Raw genomic sequence first — 12,456 nt, 5'->3', positions numbered from 1 at the left:
CCCGGCTGCAGTGCGTGGCGCAGGCCGCACCGTTTCAGGGCTCAGGACGGCAGGATAGATGCGGCGAGGGTGCCCAAATCGCCACCGGGGCTTCCCTTCCGTAATATGCGATTAGCCACCCAGCCAGGGCGTCCTTGGGTCGGGGCAACGCAGGATACTTTGCAGGATATTGTGCAGGCGGGACGGAGCTCGTTTAAGCTGCGTCCGCCATGCTCGCCGCCTTGGCCACGCCTATGCCTTACCATGTTTTAATTCTTTAATGGCATCAGCAAGTTCTCTTGAAGATGTGCATTCACTTAACATAGTCATAACGGCATCAGTCATTTTTGGGAAATTACATTCTGGAGAACAGCGTCAATAGCAAATTCAGATGAGAAAGTAGGTGGAGAGCATGAATCTAAATAATTTAGAAAACTAGCTAGCTATCTTCTCTAATGCAGTAAGTTAAAACCCCACATGCAGGGCTCATTACACATTTTTTTAAACACATCAATACAATTTTTTTTCAAATCAATTCATCACCACAAAGAGCCTTTAACCTGTAAACGTTGCAACCTGCCTTTTTACTTAATAAGAATTTCAATCACATATAAGATTCTGCAGTGCTTCTTAAAATGCCACTTTTGGGAAGGGACAAAGTATTTCAAGCTTTTACATTTACTAATCCAATGGCTTTATTTTCATTAGTACTTCAATTAATACTTGTCATTATATTGTGGAACTACTGGCCAAAGCTTCAAAAGCATCTCAATTATTTAGTAAGGTAGCATCTTACTAGTTATTATGAACAAACAACATCCAAACATTCAAGAGTCAACCATTTTGGTCATGCTGATAAACTAATCTTGAAAGCAAACGGTATGGATTACACTAAAAGATAAACTGTTTTGCTGTTGGAAACCTAGAACTTTTTTTTTGTTTTTTTGTTAGCAACCATCTTATGGGAGACAATGCCTTCAGAGTTGTAGCTGCCATTTGACAATGTCTATTGAAAACATAAAAATGATATACAAATCTCTCAATAAAAAATTAAAACAAGGGCTATTATTCTCTGCATTACTGATTTACAAAATTCAGGAAAATCTCTTAGTAGACCACAATACAATATATTGAAGAGATTTTACCTTTTTTAAGAAGTGCAGCCAGAATAAACTTTCCTTCAACATTTATTCCCCAATCTAGAACTTTAATATGCGAGTATCTAGCAATCAATATAGCCACCCAATTCTTCTTCTACATTGTTAAACTGATGCTAATGGTTCTTAAGCTGATGAGAACCACTGTTTTTCCATGCAAGTTTCTGGAGAAAACATGACATTCATTCATTTGATAATTCTGAAATACAAACTTTTTTTTTTTACACTTTACCACTATATTTAAGACCTTTTACATTTAGGGAAATTACTTTAAAGGACTGCAGTTAAACATGGACATATTGGAAACGTTTGCTCCTGTTCTAAAGGTAATCTTTAGGATTCATCCTTTCCACATACAGAAACTTTGAAGCACCCCAACTTGAAATGCAAGTGCCCTATCCATTAGTGGTAGCAAAACATAAAAAATGGGAAGAACACACATATGATTAACTTATCTTCTTCAAAGAGATCTACCCGGCAATTTAACTTTTGAAGAACCTCCGACCCACAATCCACCACCGCATTAATGAAGATTTTAACATCTACAGTGGCAGAATACCGTTAAGTCTCTCAGCTATGTAAGCAACAGACAAACAAAGGTAACCATAAACTTAACCCTAGACTAATAACAATTCAGATCTTCGTACATTTTCACCTCCTGTTTCAATCAAATATTTATTAGTAAATTCTGGATTAGTGAATGAATTAGTCCCGTCATTAGTAGTAACTCTCCAAAAAGTACCATCATTGTCATGACACTTATGACTACAATACCAAAGTACTAGCTTAATATCTAAAAGCCTCTGAACACTTGAACATTCTCTTTGGCATAGTCTTGTATTTATATTCTTATTCCAGCAATCATTAATACAAGACCTGTAGGCTTCTCCATCTACACTAAACTATTATACCTTAGTAGTAAAAGACAAATTACAGGCAACTTTTTACCGTGGTTTCCATTTTGAGAAGAATGCATGTGTTTTGTCCACTTAATTTTTTTTAAATTAGGAATTAATTTATCAATGTATGCTCTACAATCAACTACTGAATATTGGAGAGAATTAAAGTGTGTATGCTGTATTAGCAGTTTATATTCGAAAATGTTCTGGTGCATTATAAAGTGAGAGTATCATTGACCACGAAGAGCCTGGTAAATTAAACTGGTTTAGAATTATCACAACCAAGCTTCTTCGGATCAAGCCAAGTTTGCGTCCCAAAATATAGTGCAAACAGTTTGGTTTGATGAGTGGGCTAGGCTGAATCCTATTGTCTCAATTAAATCATACAGTCATTACAAGGCTAAGGAAGGAACAAAGAAATGGTCTAACTTTAGCTTATGAGATCATTTCATATAGTACTAGAGGGAGTAGCCTCAGCACACTACAAGGAAAAGCACACCACATGAAGATGGCCGCCACTTTAGGAGTATCACTGACCACATGTTGACTGACTACATAAGTGGCAAGAAGTGATACAAAGAAGTATATATTATCCTGAAGCCCTCTACATTAATATTTGCTGCTAGAAAATCCACTGCTCATAGTTGAGATACCACTTCCTCCAAGCATGAGAGCAGAAAGTATTTCAATGAGCACATTACAATCTCTGATGAAGCCATATACTGTTGGGCATCAGCTAGATCAGAGCACCAGAGGTACAGAAGCACCGCTCTACTTCAGACACATTCACCAATAATCATGGCTCACTACTCTAGTCACATAATTTGTGTGGGCACTGCTCACCATATGTGCCTCAGTGGGGTAGCCCATGAACTCCGTATGACTACACTCCCAAACTCAGTAGCAGGGCACCACATATTATTTGGTGTATATTCCCAGGTTGTATTCAAGTTCTAGTCTGGAGTCCTCATCAGAAATGAGTTTTACTTTGCACTGTTTATTTCGCCTGATGTTGCCTTTACTTCATTATTTTCACAATGACACTTGCCAATACCTTGTCTGCCATTACAATCTGTACCCCTACCTCTACTAAGACTTGGGGGCCAGTGGCAAGATAAAAACTATAACAAGAGGATGCCAATGCAAGAGTAGCTTACATCTTAATAAAACACTGAGCACATTCAGCATACATGTTACAGAAGAGTACTAGTCCAAACATAAGGATACCTCCCACTGGAGGATTTGCAAATCAGTTGAATTGCTCTGGTAGCAGACAGAAAGTTGGTGCTTAGTGTGAATCAGAGAAGCCTAAACCACTAACTGCCCAGACAATACTAAACAAAGTGGTACCCAAAGACAGGCGTCTTTCAGAACAAGATCTGTCAAAGTCCCTTCAACTATCAAAGACTGTAAGGTAGATCTTGAAATTTACTCCATATCCTGGATCCAGAAAGATCCTTAAAAAAACAGCAGTTCACCTTAAAAGCCTAAATTACGAGTGCTGCACACAGGATGTCGCTACAGAGTAGCTGGATATAACTAACACACAATATACAATGCCAATGTAGTGCTGATGCAGGAGTATACATCCCAAAATCCAGAGGTACTTAATTTCTTGGTGCCTGTGGAATGAACTGAGGAACCCAGATAACAGTCCTACACCTGCTGAAAATGTCTATGGAAAGACTCAAAATAAAAAATATGCTAAAATAAATATTTGTATACTATAGCACTCGTCTAGAAAGCAAGCAAAGTGACCCCGTCCACTTGGCAGGTTAAAAGGTACTAGAGCAAAGGCAGCCAAGTGGGCATGGGCTTGTGCATATTTGTGTCTTTAGTTGCAAACAAAGCCTAGATGTAAATGCAGCCCCACTTGCATCATGCCTCAACCACACTAGCATATGGGATTCTTTTTGAAATTAAGTCACATGCAATGACAGGCAATCAAAAAAGACTTAATTCTTCATTATTATTCAGCTTGGTATGACTAGGGGAGTTACCATGCCCTTGCTAAGAATTCACTCTACCTCCCACAGGATTTTTTTAATAAACAAACAGTGAACACATTAGCATCTATTTTTAAGGGTGAATGATCCTTCGGAGGTGAGAAGTTAAAAGTATGAACTGGCACCAACTAGAAGTTAATGGAAATCGGTGTACCATGGTCGCCTTAATATTGCCGAAGTGTAAAGACCTCGTTTTTGAGGTTTTGAAATCTTAAAGTACGATTTGTTATTTTACTGCTACAAATATACAAGGGGTTTATGTCTAAAACAAGCAGCCAGTAAAAAGCCTAAAACATACAGCCAGTAAAACTGCGGTGAAAGCTTTTGAGTGTGTTATGCAGTTGCCATTGCAATATTAATCAAATAAGGTAAAAGTTAACATGTTCAAAAGTTGCATAAATTACATACTTTGGAGACCTCTTACCTCTTCCTTTTTACCGAGATGATCTGTAAAAGATAGAAAAAGACTAATCAACATTACACACAATTGAATGTGACAAAGGAAATTAGCTGTACTGTTTGGAGAACAATACCCATATTGGTTTCAGACTGGAAGTCCTTGAGTGCCACCGTGGTAGGCTTATCTTTTCCTTGATTCTTTTTTTTCTCTTTCTTGTGTGGACCCTTGGACTGGGGAGAAGCATTACCAGTACTGTTGTGTTCCTTGGAGAGAAAAAATATATATTTGCTTAATTCGACCTTTTTCTTTCAATATATATTTTCTGCTGTTTAAGCAACAATGTGTTGCTAGAACAAAAAGTGTCTTTTTTTAAAGTAGGAATAAAATCTGTATTATTAAAACATTTCCCCCTAAGCATGTAGTCTGACTTGGTGCTCGATAAAAAAAAATGTGATTTATTTACAATTCTGATAGGACATTAAGCTTAATACAACTGGATTACACAAGATGTCTTTTTTAAGAAAATACACCTCTGAAGAGTGTGTTTTCAAGAAGTTGGTACTGTGGTGGTCATCCTGAAACAGATTTCAGATACACTGATGGGAAGGTCATGTGTAAGTAATCTTAGCTCTCCATCATAGAATGTTCATTGAATTCATAGGAAATTACTATATATGCCCATCCGCGGGATGCCTGAAAATTTCCAAGATAAAACTTGTTTAGAAACATTTAGCTCTCTAAAGGCACACTTTTTTATTTTAGGATATCCAAATGAACATTATAGACCATAATTCTGCAGTAAGGGTATATAACTCTTAATTTACTAAACACAGTAGGTCAGCACCTTCACTGTGTTACAGTTACAAAATTGCACTATGCTTGAAGACAATGAGGGTGACCTTGTAGCATTGCTGAGTCAGTTGCTAGGAAGGTTACTGTCTAGCTTAGAGAGGGTATGAGGATCTTAAAAATAGACCACCTCACCCGCTTTCATTGTTGCCTGGGCAGAGGGTGAGATGTTCACAAATTAATTTTAAGTAAACATGATCGTGAACTACGATTATAACTAAGTAATTATCCCTTCTCCTTAAATGGGATATCCAATAAATATATTTGTTTTATTCTATCCACCTTTTTAATTAAGCATACGCAAAGAAAAATACCAAACTCAGGCCGTTAAAGGCATCGGATCGTGGTACCAGCGATGTATAAGACAACCATATGGAAAGTAAGGAATGTATGGGGTTTGGAGATCGCTTAATACATTTATTTATTTATAGCCAACCAGAAAGTTAAAATACATATTAAGGGGAGAGAATCAAAAAGCATAAAGATAACACATAGAGCTGGCAGTCCTGTTTGCTATAAATTTAGAATCCTTCATATAGAAACTCTCAGATACTGATAGGATACAGGCTATACACTACAATGGTCAAGTAACTAAGATGTTAGCATATGCTGATGATATACTCATAATAAATATAGCGGCAGAAACAGCGATTGAAGAAAAAGAGTCAACGAGCTTTGGAGAAATCTAGCGGCATGTCTTGAGATGCAAAACAACTCAGATTTTGGCAAATACATACTCTAAAATACAAGATTCTATAAGGTGGAGACTTCAATGTATTTAGGATTCAATATGGCAGCCAATATTGATAAACTGGTATCTGTGAATTATGATGAACAAGTTTCTTACCTTCAGTAATGCCTTATCTGGCGGAGACAATATCTAGCCACGGATTCCTTACCTTTTAAATTTTCTCAGGCATCAGAGTGGATCCGGAATTTTTTAGTGAGCAGTACCCCAGCGTCTGCAAGTGGCGCGATCGGTTCCACGTCTGTCAGTGGCGTTGTCCGTGATGGAAGTGACGTTGTGGTAGCTATATAGGCGCCACCCACGCATGTGGTCGTCAGTTACTTTTGACAACTTTCCATGCTAGAACACGGACCACTGGTTTCAAAACTAGGGCCCTGAAAGGGCCATCCCTATCCCTAGAAATCTGTTCGCCCGAGCAAAGAGGATGGGTGGGTCAGTAAGCAATCTGCGGCTATTTATAGTGCCTACAAGATAAGGCAGTTACCGAAGGGAAGTAACTTGTTCATCTGATAGTCTTCTTGTCGCGGATTCCCTACCTTCTGAATAGATACGCAATCAATACCATCTCCAGAGGAGGGCCAGAACTAATTTCAAACGCGAAAATCCTTAAGGTCTGAAAGGGCAAAGGGGCCATCCCTGCAGACCTGACTGTCCAGACAGTAATGTTTAGTAAACGCATGCAGGAAAGCCCACGTTGTTGCCAGGCAGGTGTACAAGACCAGAACTCCACCTGCTAACCCAGTGATGGCCGCTTTCGCTCTGGTGGAATGAGCCCACAAATCTCCAGGGGGCTGCTTCTTGACCAGTGCATGGCTGATTTTTATGCCGAGAATGATCCCTCTGGAGATGGTCTACTTCTGCACTGCTGGACTTTTCTTTGTACCTACATACCCCACAAAGAGTTGGTCATCCATCGGGAATGCTTGTGTGCAGTCAAAGTAGAACAACAACAATCTTTTGGGGTCCAAATGGTGGAGTTGCTCCTCTTCTTTACAAGGATGTGGAGCAGCATAAATGGTAGGTAAGGTGACAGATTGGCCTACATGAGAAGTGGTGACCACATTTGGAGGAAAGGAAGCCAATTTGCGAAGCACAGCTTTGTCAAGATAGACTGGGAGGAAACGCGTCAGATGATAAGGCTTGCAGCTCACTTACTCTGCGGACAGATGCAATTGAATTGCCAAAAGGAAAGCTGTATACAAGGTAAAAATCTGAGGGGACAATTGTGTAGAGGCTCGTGGGGAGCACACATCTAAAAAGTCAAAACAAAATTAAGGTCCCACTGAGGCGTAATGAATGGTGAAGGAGGCAAGAGAGGAGTAAGACCCATGTGGAACCTATGTATAATAGGGGACTTGAACTAAGAGGGTTGATCAGGTAACCACAAGAAGGACGAAATGGCTGACAGATGGCCCTTAATAGTGCCTAGAGCAGAGCCCTGCTGAGCAAGAGAAAGAATGAAAAGCAGAACTTCTGAAAAAGGGCCAGGATGGAGATCAGCTGATTTTTCTGCACATCATACCACACATGTTTTCCAAAGGCAGGCATACACCGTCTTGATAGGGATTGCCTGGCTGCCAAGATGACATTACAGACTTTGGGAGGAAGCTCAAAAGCTGTTAACTGTCACCGCTCAAACTCTATGCAAGAAGGTGGAGAGTAGATTGGTTCAGGCGGAGAACTCTTTCCTGCTGCTGTGACAGAAGATCTTCCCGAAGGGGCAGCCTGATCAGAGTCTCGATGGCCATGCTAAGTAGTTCGGAATACCAGACTCTCAGTGTCCAACCCTGAGCCACAAGGACGATTTGGGCACATTCATTCTTGATTTTTCTTGAGAACTCTGGGCAGGAGTGATATGGGCGGAAAGACGTAAAGGAGGCCTGAGCTCTACTCAAGACTAAAAGCATCTCAGAGTGAGTGCCGCCTTGGAAACGCCAGCATGCAAAATTGCCGACACTGCGTTCTCGGCAGAGGGTCTCCCAACTGCTGAAAATGACCTTGCGCCACCCCCCACGTGGAGACGCAATTTGTGATCCGCTAGGCATCTTCGGCCGAGCTTGTCTACCCTGGGATTCAGAGAACTCGCCAGGTGTTGAACCACCAGGGATATGCCCGAGGTTCTACCCATGTCCAGAGAGGCAGGGCTTCCTGACATAGGGTCAATGACCCCACCCCATCCTGTTTGTTGCAGTACCACATGGCAGTGGTGTTATCTGTGAATAACTGTACCAGCCAACGCCTGTTGAAGGGCAGAAAGGCTTTCAATGCCAGTCTGACTGTGCTGAGCTCAAGCACACTGATATGGAGTCTGGATTTCGCCGGAGACCAGAGTCTTCAGATCTCCACCTCTCCCAGATGGCCGCCCCATCCCAGGAGTGATGCATCTGTCACTTCTGTGAGATTTGGTTTGGCGAAGAAACGGTGGTCTGCCTCCTACCCAATTTATTAGCCACCAATGCTGATCGTTTGCAGTTCCCTCCAAGAGCTGGTGCAGGTCAAGGAGATTTCCCTGATGCTGCGCCCACTGGAACTTCAGGTACCACTGCAGATCCCACAAATGCAATCTAGCATGGGTCACTAGCAGGATGCTGGAGGCCATGAAGCCCAGCAGCCTCAGATTCAGTCTTAACAAAACCCAGGATAGAGGCTGAAACATCGGTATCATAGCCTGAATATTCTGGACATGTCGCTTGAAAGGGTGTGCCCGAAACTGCACTGTGTCCAGAACAGCTCATATCAAAGGGTGCGTCTGAGAGGAAGTCAAGTGTGACTTTGGCACATTGATAGTGAACGTCAGAAGGTTTGCCGTAGTTTGGAGGTGGGAAATGACAACCTGGGGCGAGCCTGCCTTCAGCAGCCAGTCTGAGAGGTATGGGAAGACTGGCACCCCTGACCTCCGCAAATGAGCTACAACCACCGCAATCACTTTGGTGAACACCTGAGGGGCGCTGGTAAGGCCAAAAGAAAGCACAGCGAACTTAAAGTGCTTGTGGCTTATCAGAAACCACAGATAGTTCTGATGAGCAGGCATGACGGGAATATTAAAATAAGCATCCTGCAAGTCAATCCAGTCTCCTGTGTCCTGGGAAGACATGACCTGTGCTAATGTGAGCATTTTGAATTTCTCCTTTTTGAAGAAAATATTTAGATTTTGGAGATCAAGGATAGGACAATGGCACATGTCCTTTTTGGGAACCAGAAAGTAGCGGGAATAACAACCACAGCCTACTTCTGGTACCAGAGTTCTCTTTATGGCTCCCTTGGCCAAGAGAGCTGTGACTACCTTGCAGAGAACAGACAGATGATTCTCTGTCAGCCGATCGTGAGATGGTGGCATTTGCGGGGAGGGGTATTCTTGAAGGGAAGGAAGTAGCCCCTTTGGACAAACTGTAAAACCCACCTGTCGGATGTTATTGACTGCCAGTGGGGCATGTGATGGCAAATCCTGTCACCAACTGGGTGCCCATGGTGGTACAGGGCCAGACTAGGAGGGTATGGAGGCCGAGATACCCCTTCAGGGGTGATTTGTGCGCTATACAAGTACTGGATTTACAAGGGGATGGCGAACTGACCAGATCGATGGCCACCTGACCCACAAAGTCTATGTATACCGCACCCTCGGCCACGCAGAGGTGGGGGAGCCTGCGCAATGTCTGGACAGGAATTGGCACAGCTGGAATGCCCTTTCATAGCTGCTAAAGGAGCAAAAGCCAGATGGAGGTGGACGTGGGGCAGTATAGAGGCCTAAGAACCTCGTCGTTGCATGAGAATCCTTAAAGAGCTCGAGTGCCAAATCTGCCTTGTCTTCGAAGAGACGGGTGCCATTGAAGGGCATGTCCATAAAGGAAGCTTGGACAACCTCTGAAAAGCCAGTCGCCCTTAGCCAGGCGTGATGGCCAAGGGCCACCGTCATGGAAGCCGATCTGCCTAGCGAGTCGTTATTGTCAAGTAAGCATCGAATAGTGAACTTTGCCGCGTCTCTCCAGTCGGTGACAGCTTGGGAGAGTACAGCCCAGGCCTCCTCCGAGACCAGTGGCTGCACTTGCGCATTCATATACTGAAAAGAATGGGAATAACCCAAAAGTAAGGAATATGCTACTTACCAGTATGCATCTGTTCTTGGCATAGAGGGCTGCAAGTGGTACATTTATGAATAGATCGCCATCTGGTGTTGGGCTCGGATGATTGCACTTGTTTTTCTCTTGGAGAAGTCTTTTGTAGTCACGAGGCTGGTGACTCCTCCCTTGGGTGATAGTGCGCATGGGCATCGGCTCCATCCTTAGATTGTTTTGCCGTAGTAGGGTTAGATGGAGTAGTATGATAGAATACAGAAAGAGATGCCCATGTAAGTGTATCTAAATAAGATAATGTTGGAACAGACACAGGTTTCCGGGGAGGTAGGGAGGGCATGTACCACTCTGCAGCCCTCTATGCCAAGAACAGATGCATACTGGTAAGTAGCATATTCCGTTCGAGGCATATGGGCTGCAGATGGTACATTTATGAATAGATTGCACAGCAGTTAACTACCTAGCGGTGGTCACCGGTGTCTGTTGCAACAGTTTGAAATAAAGCTTTTAGTACAGCCTGGCCCACCCTTGCTTGTTGTGTTGCTTGTACGTCAACACAATAGTGTTTTGTGAAGGTATGCGGTGTAGACCAAGTTGCTGCTTTGCATATGTCATCTAGGGGAATGTTCCCTAAGAATGCCATAGATGCCCCGAGTTTGCGTGTAGAATGAGCTCTAGGGGGAACAGTTAATGTTCTCTTTGCTTTTATGTAACATATTTGTATACATTTTACGATCCACCTGGCAATGCCTGCTTTAGAGATAGGGTTGCCTTTATGTGTTGGGGAAAACGCTACAAATAGTTGTTTCGTTTTTCTGAAAGTTTGTGTTCTTTCTATGTAGTATAATATTGCCCTTTTGACATCTAGTGTATGTAGGGCCCTTTCTGCTACAGTCTGTGGCTTTGGAAAAAAGACTGGTAGTTCCACTGGTTGATTGATGTGGAATGCTGAAATTACTTTAGGCAAGAACTTTGGGTTTGTTCCAAGAACCACTTTATTCTGGTGTAACTGTAGAAATGGTTCTTGTATTGTTAATGCCTGTAACTCACTCACTCTCCTGAGGGAGGTAATGGCTATAAGGAAGGCCACCTTCCATGTAAGAAATTGTATTTCACACCTATGCATAGGTTCAAAAGGTGGCCCCATTAGTCTGGTGAGTACTATGTTGAGGTTCCAGACTGGAGAAGGTGGTAGTCTTGGTGGGATAACTCTTGAGTCCTTCCATGAAAGCCTTAATTGCGGGCACCCTAAACAGGGATAGATGTTGCCTGTTTTGCAGGTATGCTGCTATAGCTGCAAGATGTACTCTAATGGAGGTGTAGGCAAGGTTACATTGCTGTAAGTGTAGTAGGTAGCAAATAATATTTTGTGTAGATGCGTCCAGAGGGTTGATGTTGTTACTGTTACAGTATACAGCAAACCTTTTCCACTTTGCTGCATAGCAGGCTCTGGTGGTGGGACGACTTGCTTGCTTAATAATTTCCATACAGTTTGGAGGTAAATTTAAGTATCCAAATTCTAAGATCTCAGGAGCCAGATCGCTAGGTTCAGTTGTTTGGGATCTGGGTGCATTATTTCTCCATGGTTTTGTGTAAGATGCATGGGTGAGATTCTTAATTTCTGGTGTGGCGCCTGTGAGAGTTGTAGGAGCGTGGTGAACCACGGCTGCCGTGCCCACGTGGGTGCTACTAGTATCATGGTCATTGAATGCTGTTGCAGTTTTCGGACCACTAATTGAATTAGTGGGAGAGGGGGAAAAGCGTATGCAAATTTGTTGGACCAATTTATCCATAATGCATTGCCCTCCGACAGGTGGTGTGGGTACCTGGATGCGAAGCTTTGGCATTTTGCGTTCTGATGAGTGGCAAAGAGATCTATCTCCGGTTGTCCCCATCTTTGGAAGAATGGTGAACCACGGCTGCCGTGCCCACGTGGGTGCTACTAGTATCATGGTCATTGAATGCTGTTGCAGTTGTCGAACCACTAATTGAATTAGTGGGAGAGGGGGAAAAGCGTATGCAAATTTGTTGGACCAATTTATCCATAATGCATTGCCCTCCGACAGGTGGTGTGGGTACCTGGATGCGAAGCTTTGGCATTTTGCGTTCTGATGAGTGGCAAAGAGATCTATCTCCGGTTGTCCCCATCTTTGGAAGAATGGCTGCAGTATTTGGTCGTGCAGTTCCCATTCGTTTATTTGTTCTGACTGTCTGCTTAAGATGTCCGCTATCTGATTTTGAACTCCTAGTTTTTGAATATGATACATTGCTGTCTTGTTGTCTGTTCTGATCTGTTCTGTTCGGCTAACAGTTACATGTTTTGAGGAATGGCCCATCTCCAAATTTCC

The 12,456-nt window shown here is 42.6% G+C and overlaps 1 protein-coding gene across 3 annotated transcripts in view; it reads right to left on the bottom strand.

Annotated features, from left to right (window-relative positions):
• The window catches only part of GKAP1 (G kinase anchoring protein 1), a 664,789-nt gene that overhangs the window by 381,141 nt on the left and 271,192 nt on the right, over window positions 1–12,456 (bottom strand). For all 3 annotated transcript variants that reach the window (XM_078675829.1, XM_078675827.1, XM_078675828.1), the window contains exons 5-6: window positions 4,575–4,704; window positions 4,466–4,488 (exon numbers count right to left, since the gene is read on the bottom strand). In XM_078675829.1, the coding sequence (XP_078531955.1) occupies window positions 4,466–4,488; window positions 4,575–4,704 (153 nt within the window). The remainder of the gene's footprint in view (window positions 1–4,465; window positions 4,489–4,574; window positions 4,705–12,456) is intronic.

Source organism: Lissotriton helveticus, chromosome 2_1, assembly GCF_964261635.1.
Source record: "Lissotriton helveticus chromosome 2_1, aLisHel1.1, whole genome shotgun sequence".
NCBI classification, from domain to species: Eukaryota; Metazoa; Chordata; class Amphibia; order Caudata; family Salamandridae; genus Lissotriton; species Lissotriton helveticus.
The sequence above is the reverse complement of the archived record's forward strand: the minus strand, read 5'-3'. Positions and strand labels throughout refer to the sequence as shown.